Source organism: Mustelus asterias, unplaced genomic scaffold (genome assembly GCF_964213995.1).
Source record: "Mustelus asterias unplaced genomic scaffold, sMusAst1.hap1.1 HAP1_SCAFFOLD_44, whole genome shotgun sequence".
Taxonomy (NCBI): Eukaryota; Metazoa; Chordata; class Chondrichthyes; order Carcharhiniformes; family Triakidae; genus Mustelus; species Mustelus asterias.
In genome coordinates, this window is record NW_027590121.1 from 320,727 (window position 1) to 339,246 (window position 18,520).

Below are 18,520 nucleotides of genomic sequence, written 5' to 3' on the forward strand. Positions count from 1 at the left end.
AGTCGAGCCGGTAAGATCGCCCCCTGTATCTTTCTTTCACACTCAGACTGAACAATCAGCCTTATTCTTGAGGCAGATTTGACAGAATATAACGTCTTCTCGCTGATCAAAAGGAAAGAAGAAATTCTTAGTTTAAACAGTTGCTGCTCGCTACACAGATTCCACAAGCATTTAGGTGAATACAGTATCCATTTTGAAATAAAGCTCCAGTCACGATAGAGTTGTGGAACACCTCTGCTCAGTCCACAAGCATGACCCTGACCTTCCGCTTGCCATTAGAATTCACCACCTTGCTCTCACACTCACATTTCTGTCCTCGGCCTGCTGCAATGTTCCGGAGAAGCCCAACACAAGCTGGACGAACAGCCCCTCATCTTCCAATGAGGCACTTTACAGCCTTCTGGACTCAACATTGAGTTCAACAACTTCACACCCTGAACTCTCTCCTCCATTTTGATTTGTTGTTTTTTGCCGAGTGCCAGTCTGTGTCTTGTTTTTGTTCTTTTGCTTCCAGACAGAGCTGTCCTTTATTCTGCCATTAACACTTACTCTGGACCAATGCTTTGTTTCTTTACCACAACCATTACCTCTCCCTTTGCCTTTTGTTCCAGGACATTTTTGCAATTTAATCTCACCCCCCTTCTAACCAATCCCTGACTTTCCCTTTTCTTCTCCCTGACCCTCCCCCCTTTCTCAGCAGCATCAAACCCATCACATTTCTCCCTCTCTTTAGTTCTGAAGTAGAGTTACATTGGACGTGAAACATTAACTCTGTTTCTCTCTCCACAGATGCTGCCAGACCTGCTGCGATTTTCCAGTTCTTTCTGTGTTTATTTCAGAGCTATCTGTAGCGGTAGGAAAAACACTATTTATTATCCAGATAAAATAAATATCCTTCATCAGCTTTTGTGGATCATTTCAGTGGAAATGTGTTCTCCCAGGCTCAAAGAGCATCAGCCCACTGAAAGCAAAGTCATGAGACTGTCCAGTCCAGCAGAAAGAAACCCTCCGACCCTCCCACTTCACCAACTGTCAGAATGAACATGGTTCAGTCCTGGATGTGATTAACAGCAGCAATAACAACAGAACCCAACCCCTGTCATCACTTGTGAACTCGCTGGTGTTTCAGCAGGTGAGATGACTGAGTGAATCCCTTCCCACACACAGAGCAGGTGAATGGTCTCTCCCCAGTGTGAACTCGCTCATGTTTCTGAAGGTGGGATAACCTTCTAAACCTCTTTGTGCAGTGAGAGCAGCTGAACGGTCTCTCCTCAGTGTGCGTATGTTGGTGGGACATCAGTGCCCGTGAACTTTTGAAACCACTCCCACAGTCAGAACATTTAAAGGGTCTCTCCTGGGTGTGGGTGACTTTGTGTTTCAGCAGGGCGGATGACTGAGTGAATCCCTTCCCACACACAGAGCAGGTGAATGGTCTCGCCCCGGTGTGAACTCGCTGGTGTTCCCGCAGGTTGTTTGGCCATTTAAACCTCTTTGTGCAGTGAGAGCAGCTGAACGGTCTCTCCTCAGTGTGAACTCGCTGGTGGGACATCAGATTCTCAGCACGTTTGAAGCCACTCCCACAGTCAGGGCATTTAAAGGGTTTCTCATTGGTGTGAGTGAGATTGTGTTTCATCAGGCTGTGTGACCGAGTGAATCCCTTCCCACACACAGAGCAGGTGAATGGTCTCTCCCCAGTGTGAGCTCGCTGGTGTAGCTGCAGGCTGGATAACTGAGTGAATCCCTTTCCACACTGAGCGCAGGTGAACGGTCTCTCCTCAGTGTGAATGCGCTGGTGGGCCATCAGTTCCCGAGACCTTTTGAAGCCGCTCCCACAGTCAGAGCATTTAAAGGGACTGTCCCGGGTATGAGTGACTTTGTGTCTTAGCAGGTGGGATGAAGCAGTGAATCCCATCCCACACTCAGAGCAGGTAAACGGTCTCTCCCTGGAGTGAACTTGCTGGTGTATTCGCAGGTTGGATGATGTTTTAAACCTCTTTGAGCAGTGAGAGCAGCTGGACGGTCTCTCCTCAGTGTGAATGCGCTGGTGGGACACCAGTTTTCCAGAGCTTTTGAATTCACTCCCACAGTCAGAGCATTTAAAGGGTCTCTCCAGGGTGTGAGTGACTTTATGCCTCAGCAGGAGGGATGAATGAATGAATCCCTTCCCACACACAGAGCAGGTGAATGGCTTCTCCCCAGTGTGACTGCGTCGATGAATTTCCAGCTCAGATGGGGACATGAATCCTTTTCCACAATCCCCACATTTCCACGGTTTCTCCATGGTGTGGGTATCCTTGTATCTTTCGTCATGCATCAATACAACACGGGTACAATCTCCCTGCTCTGAATGCTGCAATGTTTTTTTCAGGCTGTGTAACTGTTGGTTCCACACTCAGTGCACTGGAACACTCTCACTCGGGTGTGTGTATGTGTGTCGGTGCTTTTCCAGCCACACTGATGTTTAAAATCTTCTGAAGCAGACAGAACAGAGAAACATTTCTCCTTCTAGATTCAAAGGTATTCAGGTCCGGATGAATTGAGTGACTCTGTCAGATATTGATGTGAAGTTTGGTTTAAGATTTCCGTCTGTAAACCCTCATCTTCTGATATCCTGTGAAAGAAGTTTACAAATTCACCACTGTCAGAGCAGGACAGAAATTCAGAACAGACAATTCTAGTTTCTATGGAACATTCTCTCCTCTCTCATTCCCCAAAAGCTGTGAATCTCCATCCCACACACTCTCCCTCCATTCTCACTCTGCTGTATCTAATATTCACCCTCCCAATTCTCCTGAAGGTGCTGATTGAGGCTGATTGACAGATCCGTGCTCACGGCTTCCTGCCCTGGACACAGAGAGCTGGAAATCCCCTTGCAGGCGGCCAGACAGATATATGTCTATCTGACTGGACTAACAATGTGTGGAATGTCCAGACTGGGGGAACAATGGGTGGGGGCGGGGCTCCCGGGTCCGCGCGCCTGAACCCGGAGACGTCACCGCGGAGCAGAGTGATTGCTATTGGCTGATTCAGGCAGGGCTCCATTGTGCCGTCACAATGACTCAGAGGGGCGTGCCCAGCACACAGTGTCCCATTGGCAGCAATATCACTGGTTACAGAAGCAGCACACTGCGGATTGGACACCAGCTCAGCGCAGCTGGCGGTCAAAGCCCCGCCCACCCCCACGTGGGCCCGCGCTCCGCCCCCTCATTGTTACATGCGGCAGATTGACCAATGGTAACGCCTGGAGGACCGGATGGGCGCTGGTCCTCCAGCCAATCGGAGACCGGGCCCAGTGTTAATGGCTGCGTGAAGCTTCCTTCATTGTTGTTGGTTCTGTTGCTCTCCCTCTGAGTGAAGATTAAGCTTCAGACAGACTCAAACTTCCTCCAGCAACCTCGGTTCGAATCCGAGTCACGGCAGTAACATTTGCACTGTCTCGTCTGTTTACTGATTTAACTTCAGTTTGTTTATTTGGTTTGACCTTAAAAGAGGCAACATCTGTGAGTAAAACACGTTCTTTTCTCCCCCTTTCCATTTCTTTTCTCATTCATAAAATAAAATCCCTACAGTGCAGAAGGAGGCCATTCGGCCCATCAGGTCTGCACCGACCACAATCACATCCAGGCCTTATTCCTGTAACCCCACATATTTACTTTGCTAATCCTCCTGACACTAAGGGGCAATTTATCATGGCCAATCCACCGAACCCGCACATCTTTGGACTTGTGGGAGGAAACCGGAGCACCCGGAGGAAACCCACGCAGACATGGGGAGAACGTGCAAACTCCACACAGACAGTGATCCAAGCCGGGAATTGAACCGGGTCCCTGGTGCTGTGAGGAGTGCGAAACTCTGGGCTTCAATTTTTAACTTCCAAGTCACCACTCGCTGCCAAAATAATAATCCTCCTCACATTCTTCATATCTGTAACCAGGTAATACATACATCATCAATCTGCTCACTTATGTCCAAATGTAAAACTTTAACGTGGTTGTCAGCTTGATGATTTTCAGCTCCCTGTGTCCAGGACAGGAAGCAGTGAGCATGGATCTGTCAATCAGCCTCAATCAGCACCTTCAGGAGAATTGGGAGGGTGCATATTAGATACAGCAGTGTGAGAATGGAGGGAGAGTGTGTGGGATGGAGATTCACAGCTTTTGGGGAATGAGAGAGGAAAGAATGTTCCACAGAAATTAGAATTGGCCTCTAAATTTCTATCCTGTACTGACAATGATACCTTTTGTAAACTCGTTTTACAGGATATTGAAAGAGGAATCACAGGCTGAAATCTCATACATCATGTCCAGATCTAACAGAGTCATATTCCCTGGGACATGAATATCATCGGCTGTTGGATCCAGAAGGAGAAACTGGTCTGTTGATTTGAAAAGATTTCAAATATCAGTGTGATTCGAAAAGCACAAACACACTGCCACAGTCGAGTGAGAGTGTTCCAGTGCACTGTCTAAAGAGCTTTAACCAGTTACACAGCCTGAATAAATATCACACCATTCACAGCGGAGAGAGACTGTATACATGTTCTGTGTGAGGACGAGGCTTCAACTGATTGTCCACCCAAGCGAGAGGCAAGGACACTTGCATCATGGAGAAACCATGGAAATGTGCAGACTGTGGGAAGGGATACAGAGCCCCATCCCTGCTGGAAGCTCATCGGCGCAGCCACACTGGGGAGAGGCCGTTCACCTGCTCTCAGTGTGAGAAGGGATTCACTCAGTTATCCGGCCTGCGGACACACGAGCGAGTTCACACTGGGGAGAGGCCGTACATCTGCTCTCAGTGTGGGAAGGGATTCCCTTGGCCATCTGACCTGCGGACACACGAGCGAGTTCACACAGGGGAGAGGCCATTCACCTGCTCTCAGTGTGGGAAAGGATTCACTTGGTCATCTGACCTGCGGGTACACCAGCGAGTTCACACTGGGGAGAGGCCATTCACCTGCTCTCAGTGTGGGAAGGGATTCACTCGGTCATCTCACCTGCAGTCACACCAGCGAGTTCACACTGGGGAGAGGCCATTCACCTGCTCTCAGTGTGGGAAGGGATTCACTCAATCATCTGACTTGCAGAGACACCAGCGAGTTCACACTGAAGACAGGCCATTCACCTTTGGGAAGGGATTCAGAGTTTCATCCCACCTGTTGAGACACCAACAAGTTCACGAGTGATTCCAGGGGTTGGATTCTGCTGTTGTTGTTTCTGCTCTCAATTACACCCAGAACTGCATTTTGTTCATTCTCACAGTTAGTCATTGAGGAGGGTCGGAGGGTTTCTTTCTGCTGGACTGGCTGGTCTCATGACTTTGCCTCCAGTGGGCTGATGCTCTTTGAGTCTTGTTGCGAATACCTGGTTTCAAATTTCACAAGGATCACAGAGTGACAGGGTGTTAGGAAGTTCAGAGATATTTAGTCAACATTTCTGTTTGAAACCCTCCAAATGCCCATCCAATTTCCTTTGTAATTGTTTATTGTCTCCACTTCCTCCACCCTTGTAGGCAGCGAGTTCCAGCTCATTACCATTCGCTGCATCAAAATATTCTTCCTCGCGTTCCCCCCCTGAATCTCTGACCCGAAACTTTAAATCTGATTCCCCCTCGTCCTTGTCCCTTCAGCTAATGGGAACAGCTTTTCTTTGTCCACCTTATCTAAACCTGTCAGAATCTTGTCCACCTCTATCAAATCTCCCCTCAACCTCCTTTGCTCCAAGAGGAACAACCCCAGCCTGACATCGACAATAAAGAACAAACTAACAGAATATGTTAATACCTGAAATTAAATGGGAATGTTTAATTTCTGTTTTAAAGATATTGTCAATATATTGTCCTGGACAATAAAGGAATTGGAATAACTCACCTTGGGTGTGGTTGAATGGAATACATCAATCTGGTATCCACCTGCAGTCCAGTGAAAGTCTGGAATGTGTAGCTGGAAATCCCTCCCTAACAGCACTGTGGGTGTACTTACACCTCAGGCATTGGAGCAGTTCAAGAAGGCAGTGTTGGGGTTGACCATGGCCGAGGCAGCTACAGACAGCCACATATTCTGTTATAATTGAAGGACTGCAGATTGAATGTGAGGCATTATGGGACTGGACTATTTTGACCACATTCCTGTGACTGCTCAGTTTCTGCAATCACGGACCATTAAAGCTGCTTAGCAGGGCCCCAACAGAGGACCTGGTGAGAATATTTACTCAGAATGAGTTAGAGTGAAATTTATTCCAGGACCGGCTGGTGTTCAGTGGCTGAGATTCCCGAATCTGTGAAAAGGAGGTCTGACCAATCAACAAACAGTGGTAGGTAGTTGGTTAAGAAATTAAAAAGCGTTCTCAGGCATTCTTTAAATTAATTTATCCTAAATTTGTGATAAGAACTATGAGGGATTTGTGACCCAATAGTCGGTGAAGTGACGGTATACTCCAAGTAACACTGGACTGAAAAGTGGGCCTCTGAGAGTAGATTCTAATGGTTATAATCTTACCCAAGCATGGCCAGTGAAAAATCAGAGCTCAAGTGGGGACTGGACAGGTCTCTTACCTGCCATTTGGAAACTAAGAACAAGAAACTTATCGATTAAAATGATTAGAGAATAGAGCCGACGTTTTGAGTCTGGATAACACTTCATAGGAGCTCTTATGAAGGGACATCCAGACTCGAATCATTGGCTCTATTCTCTCTCCGCAGATACTGTCAGACCATGTTCCGGCATTTTCTGTTTTTGTTTCAGATTCCAGCATCCGCAGTATTTCACTTTTACGATAAAATGTTTAATCAAAACAGAGGGAGTGGTGGCAAAAGGGGAAAAAGGATAAGGATGATAAAGTCTGGGTTCTGATTCTCCGAGCCCATGTAGAATAAACAAAATGAGTGAATCAGTTTATAAAGAACCGAAGTTACCCATCCCCAACAAAAACTGATCAAATTAAAATAATTATGTTGAGAAATATAACAAAAACACTTAATAGATGAAGTTTAAAATCAAGTTTGTTTTGTTGTTAGAGAATTTTTTTAAACTTGTGTAAAGTGATGTAATTGTGTGCCATGTTTTTGCTGCTCACTCCCCACCCCTTTAGGTTCTGTAGAAAAGTTAACCCTTTCAGCAGACAGTTCATTTGTTTTTAAATCGCCTGAAAACTCGTGTCTATTTTAGTTTATAAGTGAAGATTTATGGGAATTGGCTAAGATGGGCTTTTGACATTTTTAAAGTATAAAAAAGTGGTCTTGAGAAGGCAATTTGGCAGAGAGAGGTGGAGGGAGAGATGTTTACAGAGAGGTGTTGAGACCTGTTGGTTTTACAAGTTATCCATGTTTTTGGAGCGGTCACTTCATGTCCTGGTCTGAGAGGGATGGAGAGAAGTCTGTTCAATTGTTAATGTTAAACTTTCTCTATTAACTGTTAATCAACACTCTGTTTTTTATCTTTCTGACTTGTTACGTTTTTAATAATTAATAAACTTTCTGAATTCACAATTTAAAGTATTCTTTCTTGCCATATGGTTAAGTCACTGGAACCTGGTGTGATTTACTATTGGGGAGGTTATTGTAAACAAGAGAACCCTCATAAATCTTAGTTCAAACAAATCAAAGTTCCTACAAATGGAATGCAATCCTTTATTATGAGAGAAAGTGAACATAGAAGTAAAGATGTTCTGCTTCAGTTATACAGAGCGTTGCTGAGACTGCATCTTGAACACTCGGTGCAGTTTTGTCTCCTATTTAAGAAATGATACAAATGCATTGAGAGTGCTTCAGAGGAGGTTTAATAGATTGCTTCCCAATTCTTGACCCTCACAGGATAAATTTTGTCCGATTTTTCTTGTCTTCACCTCTGACAAAGGGTTATCCTGACTCAAAATGTTGTCTCTATTCTCTCTTTACAGATGCTGTCAGACTTGCTGAGATTGTCCAGCATTTTCTGTTTTTGTTTCAGATTCAACAACAGCAGAATTTTGCCTTTATACCAATTCTTGTTGGATGAGGGAATCAAAAATATCGGGTGTAGAACGGGAATGTGGAACTCCACACAAAAAGATCAGCCATGATTTAAATAAATGCTGGAGCCGACTCAAACGGCCAAATGGCCGACTTCTGCTCCGATGTTGAATGTTGGTCACAAATTCCTGAGAATTGTGAAACAAGGCTGGAAGATTCGCCTTGCTTGTGTTAGTGGGAAAATGTCCAGGAGAACCATCACTGTGAAAGACAGTTCTGGGATTAAAGGTTGCCAGACTGGAAAAGGAAATAAACACTCGGGGAGTGAAGAATCACTTTGGGCGAGTTTTTGGAGAAAGAGTGTCAACATTCCAAGGCAGGGTAAAATATATCCATTGAGTGGATATTTGATTGTGTTAAGAGTAAAACGGCAAGGTTAATTTTACAGTTCAAGGGCTATGTTCCCTTCAAAAAGGTGTTTAGTCATTGTTGCCTCCAGTTTGTTAGAGTCAACGCCATCAACTTGAAGCTTTGTCGTGTGATTCTTTACTTACTGGGTTTAGAATTCATTTTTTAAAAAATTGTTGATCGTTACAGAGATCCTAACAGTTCATTTAAAGCCACATGTTTTGATTTCCCATTTGAGCCTGGGGCATCTTTCTGTCTCTCTATTGTTCGTGTCAATGAGAGCCAGGCGACGGAGCTGAGGGCTGAATTTAGCTGAGAATAATGGGGCCTGCGCCCCAGTTGGGAAACTGCCATGGGGATTGCACTAATTGAGGGACAGGAAGGTGCTGGAGGACTGAGTGGGAAATGGGCCTCCAACCAATTGTTATATCAGTCACTCAGAGCTAAAGAGAAACCTGTCTCTTTAAATACACATACAGGGAAGAGGCTGCACTGAAATCTGCCCTTCTAACCTGCACAAAAGCAGGAGGCTGAGATTGACAGGCTGCAGGAGTCCATTCAGCCCATCATGTCCCTGCTATCTCTTTGAAAGGACTCTCTGATTCATCCTACCACTCTGATCTGTCCCCACAGTCCTGCAAATTCTTCCCTTTCAAGTCTTTAACCTTTGGAAAGATTCTATTGAATCTGCTTTCAGGCAGATCAGAACAACTTGCTGTGTCAAAAATATAAAATAAAATCTCATCTCCCCCTCTGGCTCCTTTGCCAATTACCTTTGAGGGATGACTTTCTGTTAAAGAGCCTGCCAACCCCTCTCACCCACGTTCCCTAAAGTGCATCAATCTCATCAGGAAAAGTCCAGAAAAGTCAAATATTTTACTGATAAAAGTTTATTAATGAAACAGAACATGATTAAAACAAACAGAAAATGACTTGAGGATCAAAGACAACCAGAGTAAAAGGATGTTCACAACGTTCTGGACACAAATGGTTTCTCTTTAATTCATCTGTAGCCTGTTCCCTGCCCTCTTTGTGGTAAAAGCAGAATTCTCTGGATAGTAAATTTAAAAAGAAGTTTATTGAATGAAAAAGTTTTACTGAACAACTTTAGGACATTGACTTTTGCAACTTCATGCGGGTGATCGGTCCGTAGAAGCGGAACCCTCTCTGGCTCCTTCTTTCACAGGAATTCTTGTGGAATTCAGCCTTGGGAGTCTGGCTCCTTCTCTCACAGTAATTTCCTTGGAACTCAGCCTCGGGAGTTTTCAGTATTTGGCTCACAAGGAAGACCTTCAGAACCTCTACTTTTATCCACAAAGTGACGATTACCTCACGTCAGAGTTGGGCCTGTTGTATCATGACAATTGGTCAATTTGATCTCCAGATTAATTTAACTGGATCCTCAATTACTGACACCACCACCTCTCATTATCTTAGACAGGAATACAAGAGAATTGGTTCATACTACCCCTTTAGTTGATTCTATACAATCCCTTATTCTCACAGTTTCAAATGTTGAGGTTAATCAGAGCTTGAAGGTCTCTCTCGCCAGTACATTTATCCTCATTGCACATTCTTTACATACACAGCAATTAAACTTTTACAGCAAATAAAACTCAATCTTTTACTAGAACTACTGATTCATTATTCATTGATTAACTATAACTCAATTAAGGCTCATGACTTTCTCATCTGTTAATGACTGGTCGCTAATAAATAGCTCCCAGATGGGGCAGATATTTGAGGGCAAATCAACATCTGGCGTGTGGGAGGCTCCAAGTGCAAGTTGATAGGGATTCAGAACCGGCACATTCCTGTAAGGATGAAGGATAAGTATGGCAAGTTTTGGGAACCTTGGATAACGAGAGATATTGTGAGCCTCGTCAAAGAGAAAAAGGAAGCATTTGTCAAAGCGAGGAGGCTGGGAACACACGAAGCAAGTGTGGAATACAAGGAAAGTAGAAAGAAACTTAAGCAAGGAGTAAGGAGGGCTAAAAGGGGTCACAAAAAAGCATTGGCCAGCAGGATTAAGGAAAATCCCACGGCTTTTTATACATATATAAAGAGCAAGAGAGTAGCCAGGGAGAGGGTCGGCCCACTCAAGGACAAGGGAGGGAATCTATGTGTGGAGCCAGAGGAAATGGGCGAGGTATTAAATGAGTACTTTGCATCAGTATTCACCAAAGAGAACTTGGTGGATGATGAGTCTGGGAAAGGCTGTGTAGATAGTTTGAGTCATGTTGAGATCAAAAAGGAGGAGGTAATGGGGTTCTTGAGAAACATTAAGGTAGACAAGTCCCCAGGGCCTGATGGGATATACCCCAGAATACTGAGAGAGGCAAGGGGGAAATTGCTGGGACCTTGAGAGAAATCTTTGTATCCTCACTGGCTGCAGGGGAGGTCCCAGAGGATTGGAGAATAGCCCATGTTGTTTCTTTCTTTCAGAAGGGTAGCAAGAATAATCCAGGTAATTACAGGCCGGTGAGCCTTACGTCAATGGTAGGGAAATTATTGGAGAGGATGCTTCGAGACAGGATTTATTCCCACTTGGAAATAAGTGAACGTATTAGTGAGAGGCAACATGGTTTTGTGAAGGGGAGGTCGTGTCTCACGAACTTGATCAGGTTTTTCAAGGAAGTGACGAAGATGATTGATGAAGGTAGGGCAGTGGATGTTGTCTACATGGACTTCAGTAAGGCCTTTGACAAGGTCCCTCATGGCAGATTGATGCAGAAGGTGAAGTCGCATGGGATCAGAGGTGAGCGAGCAAGGTGGATACAAAACTGGCTCGGTCAAAGAAGACAGAGGGTAGCTGTGGAAGGGTGCGTTTCTGAATGGAGGGCTGTGACAAGTGGTGTTCCTCAGGGATCAGTGCTGGGACCTTTGCTGTTTGTAATATATACAAATGATTTGGAGGAAAATATAACTGGTTTGATTAGTAAGTTTGCGGACAACACATAGGTTGGAGGATTTGTGGATAGCGATGAGGACCATCAGAGGATACAGCAGCATATAGATCGGTTGGAGACTTGGGCGGAGAGATGGCACATGGAGTTTAATCCAGACAAATGTGAGGTAATGCATTTTGTAAGGTCTAATACAGATAGGAAATATACAGTAAATGGCAGAACCCTTACGAGGATTGATAGGCAAAGGGATCTGGGTGTACAGGTACACAGGTCACTGAAAGTGGCAATGCAGGTGGAGAAGGTAGTCAAGAAGGCATATGGCATGCTTGCCTTCATCGGCCGGGGCATTGAGTTTAATAATTGGCAAGTCATGTTGCAGCTTTATAGAAGCTTAGTTAGGCCACACTTGGAATCTAGTGTTCAATTCTGGTCGCCACACTATCAGAAGGATGTGGAGGCTTTGGAGAGGGTACAGAAAAGATTTACCAGGATGTTGCCTGGTATGGAGGGCATTAGCTATGAGGAGAGGTTGGAGAAACTTTGTTTGTTCTCACTGGAACAACGGAGGTTGAGCGGCGACCTGATAGAAGTCTACAATATTATGAGGGGCATGGACAGAGTGGATAGTCAGAAGCCTTTTCCCAGGGTGGAAGAGTCAATTACTTGGGGGAACAGGTTTAAGGTGCGAAGGGCAACGTTTAAAGGAGAAGTATGAGGCAGATTTTTTACAGAGAGTAGTGGGTGCCTGGGACTCGTTGCCGGGAGAGGTAGTGGAAGCGGATACAGTAGTGACTTTTAAGGGGCGTCTTGACAAATACATGAATAGGAGGGGAATAGAGGCATATAGTCCCTGGAAGGGTAGGGGGTTTTAATTTCATCCGGCAGTGCAGTCGGTGCAGGCTTGGAGGGCCAAAGGGCCTGTCCCTGTGCTGTAACATTCTTTGTTCTAAATACAGTAATATTTAATGAACACATTTGGTTCGTACAATGTGGTTGACTCTCAACTGCCCTCTGAACAAGGGCATCTAGGGATGGGCAATAAATGTTGGCCAGCCAGCGACGCCCATGTCCCACAACTGAATAAGGTTAATACAAGATATACTGGTTCGAAAAGACACTTGCTACAAGCCAATAACTTTCCTTCTTACTTGAACTGAGCAATCAACCTTATTCTTGAGCCAGATTTGACAGAATATAATGTCCTCCAACTGATCAAATTCATAGAAGAAATTTTTAGTTTATACAATTCCTGCTGGCAATGCAGCTTCCACAAGCATGTAGGTGAATCCAACATTAATTTTAAAAATAAAGCTCCAGTCACATGTTCGAATTTAACATGGCTTCCTTGACCTTGTTGCTGAGAATGTTTGAAGAGGCAGCAGGGGCACAATGGGTCACACGGCCTCCTTTTGTGCTCTCTGCTCCTCGTTTGCATTTGAAGTGGTAAATATCTGGGACTCACTTCCTACGAGCGGCTGAAGCAGAGATAGTGGAATGTTTCCAAAAGGAGATTGGATGGGAACTTCAGGGAAATAAATCCGCAGGGACACGGAGAGAGAACAGGGCAACAGTTTGATCTAAAGAGAGCCAGCATGGACTCAATGGGCTGAATGGCCCCATTCCCAATCCTAATGCCTGTCTGATCTAAAGAGAGAAATTTCAGCTGCTCCAGTCCCTCCAACTCACTGAAGTCCCTCATCCCTGGAGTCATTCTTGTAAATCTCCTCTGCACCCTCTCTAAGAACTTCACATCTTTCCTAAAGTGTGGGGCCCATGTATAGGGTTCCATTCTCGAGGAATAGAATTGAACAGCAGGGAGGTTCTGTTCAACTTGTTTAGAATCAGGGTTCGGCTACACTGGGAGCACTGTCAACACTTGTGATCTCCATTTAGAAAAAGGAAATAGAGGCACTGGAGAAGGAGCAACAAAGATTCACAAGAATAAACCCAGAACTGAGAGCATTTAACCTTCAGGAAAGGCTGGGGCTGCTTTTCTCTAGAAAAGAGAAGACTGAAGGGTGACCTGATGGAAGTCTTTAAGATTATGAAGGGGTTCAATAATCCAATAGGGATTTCAGTGAGAAACCTCTTTACCAGCGAGTGGTGAGAATGTGGAACTCACTACCACAGCGAGTGGTTGAGGTGAACAGCATGAATACATTGAAGGGGAAGCTGGATACATACATGAGGGAGAGAGGAATAGAAGGATATGCTGATGGGGGGAGATGAAGAGGGGTGGGTGGAGGCTCATGTGGAGTATAAATACTGACACAGACCAATTGGGCCGACTGGCCCGGCCCTGTGCTGTAGACTCAATGGAACAGAGACTAATGTACTTACTGTCGATCTACCTGTAGTGGTAGGAAAAACATTATTTACTCTCCAGGATAAAATAAATGTTCTTCGTCAGTTTGTGTGGGTCATTTCAGTGGAAATGTGCTCTCCCAGGCTCAAAGAGCATCAACCCACTGGAAGCAAAATTGTGAGACCGGCCAGTCCAGCAGAAAGAAACCCTCCGACCCTCCCGCTTCACCAACTGTCAGAATGAACATGGTTCAGTCCTGGATGTGATTAACAGCAGCAATAACAGCAGAATCCAACCGCTGTCATCACTTGTGAACTCGCTGGTGTCTCAGCAGGAGGGATGAACTGGTGAATTTCTTCCCACACACAGCAGTTGTGAATGGACTGGTGGATCATCAGTTCCTGAGAGCTTTTGAAACCATTCCCACAGTCAGAGCATTTAAAGGGTCTCTCCTGGGTGTGAGGGACATTGTGCATCAGCAGCTGGGGTATCGAGTGAATCCTTTCGCACACACAGAGCAGGTGAATGGTCTCTCCCAGTGTGAACTCGCTGGTGTCTCCTCAGTGTGCATGTCCTTCCAAACCTCTTTGTGCAGTGAGAGCAGCTGAACGGTCTCTCCCCAGTGTGAATGTGCTGGTGGTCTATCAGATGCTGAGCAATTTTGAAGCCACTCCCACAGTCAGAGCATTTAAAGGGTCTTTCCTGGGAGTGAGTGACTTTGTGTCTCTGCAGGGTGGATAAGCGAGTGAATCTGTCCCCACACTCGGAGCAGGTGAACGGTCTCTCCCCGCTGTGAACTTGCTGGTGAGTCAGCAGGGTGGATGACTGAGTGAATCCCTTCCCACACTCGGTGCAGGTAAATGGTCTCTCCTCGGTGTGAAGACGCTGGTGTGTCAGCAGGGTGAATGACTGACTGAATCCCTTCCCACACACAGAGCAGATGAACGGTCTCTCCCTGGTGTGAACTCGCTGGTGTCTCTGCAGTGTGGATGACCTCTTAAACCTCTTTGTGCAGAGAGAGCAGCTGAACGGTCTGTCCTCAGTGTGAATGCGCTGGTGGGACACCAGTTCCCCAGAAATTTTGAATTCACTCCCACAGTCCGAGCATTTAAAGGGCCTCTCACTGGTGTGAGTGACTTTGTGACTCAGCAGGTTGGGTAAATTAGTGAATCCCTTCCCACACACAGAGCAGGTGAATGGCCTCTCTCCGGTGTGAACTCGCTGGTGTGTCAGCAGGGCGGATAACTGCGTGAATCCCTTCCCACAGTCAGAGCAAGTGAATGGTCTCTCCCCGGAGTGAACTCGCTGGTGGTTCCGCAGGTTTGATGATGATCTTAATCTCTTTGTGCAGTGAGAGCAGCTGAACGGTCTGTCCTCAGTGTGAATGCGCTGGTGGGACATCAGATCCCGAGAACTTTTGAAGCAACTCTCACAGTCAGAGCATTTAAAGGGTCTCTCATTGGTGTGAGTGACTTTGTGCGTCAGCAGGGCGGATGACCGAAAGAATCCCTTCCCACACACATTGCAGGTGAATGGTCTCTCCCCAGTGTGAATTCGTTGGTGTGCCCGCAGTTCGGAGGACCGAGAGAATCCCTTCCCACACATGGAGCAGCTGAACGGTCTCTCCCCGGTGTGAACTCGCTGATGTCTCCCGCAGTGTGGATGACCATTTAAATTTCATTGTGCAGTGAGAGCAGCTGAACGGTCTCTCCTCACTGTGAATGCGCTGGTGGGACACCAGTTCTCCAGAGCTTTTGAATCCGCTCCCACAGTCAGAGCATTTAAAGGGTCTCTCATTGGTGTGAGTGAGATTGTGACTCAGCAGGTGGGAGAACTTAATGTATCCCTTCCCACACACTGAGCAAGTGAAGGGTCTCTCCCGAGTGTGACTGCGTTGATGAATTTCCAAATCACAGGGCAACATGAATCCTTGTCCACAATCGTCACATTTCCACAGTTTCTCCATGATGCGGGTGTCCTTGTGACTCTCCAGGTTTGATGATCAGTTGAATCCTTGTCCACACAGAACACGTGTACGATCTCTCTTCACTGTAAACGGTGCAATGTTGTTTCAGCCTGTGTAACCGGTTAAAGCTCTTTCCACTATCAGTGGACTGGAACACTCTCACTCGGGTGTGTTCCAGTCACACTGATGTTTAAAATCTCCTTAAGCAAACAGATCAGACAAACATTGCTTTTCTAGATTCAAAGGTCGATGATATTCAGGTCCCAATAAATCGAATGACTCTGTCAAATCTTCATGTGGTGTTTAGTTTGAAATTTCTGTCTATAAATCCTCATCTCCTGATATCTATAAAAGGAATTTACAACAGACATCACTGTCAGTACAGGATAGAAATTCAGAACAGACAATTCTAGTTTCTATGGAACATTCTTTCCTCTCTCATTCCCCAAAAGCTGTCAATCTCCATCCCACACACTCTCCCTCAATTCTCACTGCGCTCTCCTGAGTATACAACCTCCCAAGTCTATTGAAGGTGCTGATTCAGGCTGATTAACGGATCCATGCTGACCACTTTCTATATTGGACACAGAGATCTGAAAATCTACGTGTAACGACCGGCCTACACGCTAGAAATTAAAATCTGTGCCATATGCGGGACCGGATAACTGGATTGGGAGAAAGGGAAGGATGTGGGGAAGAATTTTATTTTGGTGCAGAAAGGTCATTACCTGGAACCCGCTGCCTCAGAGGGTTGTGGAAGTGCAAATGATCCATGATTAATCATCAAGCTGACAGCCACGTTAAAGTTTTACATTTGGCCATAAATGATGTGTATAATGCACTGTATTACCTGGTTACAGATACATGAAGAATGTGAGGAGGATTTTTATTTAGGCAGCGAGTGGTGACCTGGAAGTTAAAAATTCAACAAGTCCCCAATTTCCCCCAGAATGCAAAAGAAACGCAAAAGCGGAGCAAAGCAAGTGTTTTACTCACAGATGTTGGCCTCTTTTAGGTCAAAAGGAGCTCACAAACTATTTTTCAAATTGACATCGAGCCAGCCAGGAGTTGAACCTGGAATCTTCTGATCCGTAGTCAGACGCGTTATCCATTGCGCCACTGGCCCACACTCTCACAGATGTTGGAGAGCCAGGAGGAAGTTTGAGTCTGTGTCTGAAGCTCAATCTTCATTCAGAGAGAGAGCAGCAGCAGCTTTGCTGGGCAGGAATGAGCAGCTGAACAAGCTCATTGTCCACTTCCGCATTCAGACAATCATAGAATCATAGAAACCCTACAGTGCAGAAGGAGGCCATTTGGCCCATCGAGTCTGCACCGACCACAATCCCACCCAGGCCCTACCCCCACACATTTTACCCACTAATCCCTCAAACCTACACATCTCAGGACTCTAAGGGGCAATTTTTAACCTGGCCAATCAACCTAACCCGCACATCTTTGGACTGTGGGAGGAAACCGGAGCACCCGGAGGAAACCCACGCAGACACGAGGAGAATGTGCAAACTCCACACAGACAGTGACCCGAGCCGGGAATCGAACCCAGGACCCTGGAGCTGTGAAGCAGCAGTGCTAACCACTGTGCTACCGTGCCGCCCATATGGGGGAGCTCTGATTGGCTGGAGGACCAGAGTCCTTCCGGTCCTCCAGAGTTCCCATTGGTCAACATCTCAGGGGTGGGCACTCCACCGCACATGCGCAGCTTCCTCTCTCCCTTGGACATGCGCAGCCCCGGGGCATGGGGGAGTGGACAGATTCAATCTTCCTCCTGTCTCCAACAGTGTTGTGTGTGTGTAGCAGCATTGAATTTGCTGCTGCAAATCATCAACATTTCTTTGCATGTGAAAGCACTGGTTGAAAGAACTGAGCAGTTTTCTCTCCCTTGAGTATTGGTGGTTCAGTGGTAGAATTCTCGCCTGCCCCGCGGGAGGCCTGGGTTCGTATTCCTGGCCAATGCAAAGCCTTAAAAGAGGCCAACATCTGTGAGTGAAACACTTTCTTTTCCTCCCCTTTCCATTTCTTTTCTCATTCTGGGGGAAATTGGGAACTTGCAGCAACTGAAGGGAAAGGAAGTGAATCCAGTCGGTATGTTCCACACATTGTTAGCCCAGTAATTTAGACAAATATCTGTCTGGCAGCCTGCAGGGAGATTTTCAGCTCCCTGTGTCCAGGAGAGGAAGCAGTGAGCATGGATCTGTCAATCAGCCTCAATCAGCACCTTCAGGAGAATTGGGAGGGTGAATATTAGATACAGCAGAGTGAGAATGGAGGGAGAGTGTGTGGAATGGAGATTTACAGCTTTTCGGGAATGAGAGAGGAAAGAATGTTCCAGAGAAACTAGAATTGTCTGTTCTGAATTTCTATCCTGCACTGACATTGATGAATTTTCCAAACTCGTTTACAGGATATCAGAAGGTGAGGATTGACAGACAGAGGATTAAAACAAACGTCACATCAGCATCTGACACCCTCACTCAATTCATCGGACCTGAATATTATCGGCCTTTGAATCTGGAAGGAGAAATGTTTCTCTGTTCTGTCTGCGTCAACAGGCCTTTAATATCAATGTGACTGGAAAAGCACCAAGGCACAGATACACCCGAGTGAGAGTGTTCCAGTGCACTGAGTGTGGAAAGAGCTTTAACCAGTTACACAGCCTGAAAATACATCGCAGCATTCACAGCGGGGAGAGACTGTACCCACGTTCTGTGTGAGATTTAACTGATTGTTTAACCTGGAGAGTCACAAGGACACCCGCACCATGGAGAAACCGTGGAAATGTGGGGACTGTGGGAAGAGATACAGAGCCCCCTGTAAACTGGAAATTCATCGACGCAGTCACACCGGGGAGAGGCCATTCATCTGCTCTGTGTGTGGGAAAGGATTTACGCAGTTATCTAACCTGTCAAAACACAAAGTCACTCACAGCCAGGAGAGACCCTTTAAATGCTCTGACTGTGGGAGTGGTTT

At 45.9% G+C, this 18,520-nt stretch overlaps 3 protein-coding genes and 1 non-coding gene across 5 annotated transcripts in view; 1 reads left to right on the plus strand and 3 right to left on the minus strand.

Annotated features, from left to right (window-relative positions):
• Positions 1 to 18,520, minus strand: part of LOC144483034 (uncharacterized) — a 305,151-nt gene that overhangs the window by 90,055 nt on the left and 196,576 nt on the right. The gene's annotated exons all lie outside the window — the stretch shown is intronic.
• Positions 1 to 18,520, minus strand: part of LOC144483010 (uncharacterized) — a 132,311-nt gene that overhangs the window by 48,839 nt on the left and 64,952 nt on the right. The window lies entirely within an intron of this gene.
• LOC144483051 (uncharacterized) lies at positions 3,317 to 7,477 on the plus strand. Of its 2 annotated transcripts, none has more exons than XM_078201894.1 (2): positions 3,317 to 3,500; positions 4,260 to 7,477. In XM_078201894.1, exon 2 carries the CDS (start codon positions 4,604 to 4,606, stop codon positions 5,183 to 5,185), a length of 582 nt encoding a protein of 193 aa, XP_078058020.1. In that variant the 5' UTR covers positions 3,317 to 3,500; positions 4,260 to 4,603; the 3' UTR covers positions 5,186 to 7,477. The 2 variants fall into 2 exon arrangements, with proteins under 2 accessions (XP_078058020.1, XP_078058021.1); XM_078201895.1 differs by lacking the exon at positions 3,317 to 3,500 and adding an exon at positions 3,843 to 3,934.
• trnar-acg (transfer RNA arginine (anticodon ACG)) lies at positions 16,589 to 16,661 on the minus strand. Its single transcript has one exon. It is a non-coding gene; the product is annotated as a tRNA-Arg (tRNA).

What these genes read in the sequence shown, in the direction of transcription:
- LOC144483051 (XM_078201894.1), top strand. Translation starts at nt 4,604, where the DNA reads ATGGAGAAACCATGGAAATGTGCAGACTGTGGGAAGGGATACAGAGCC.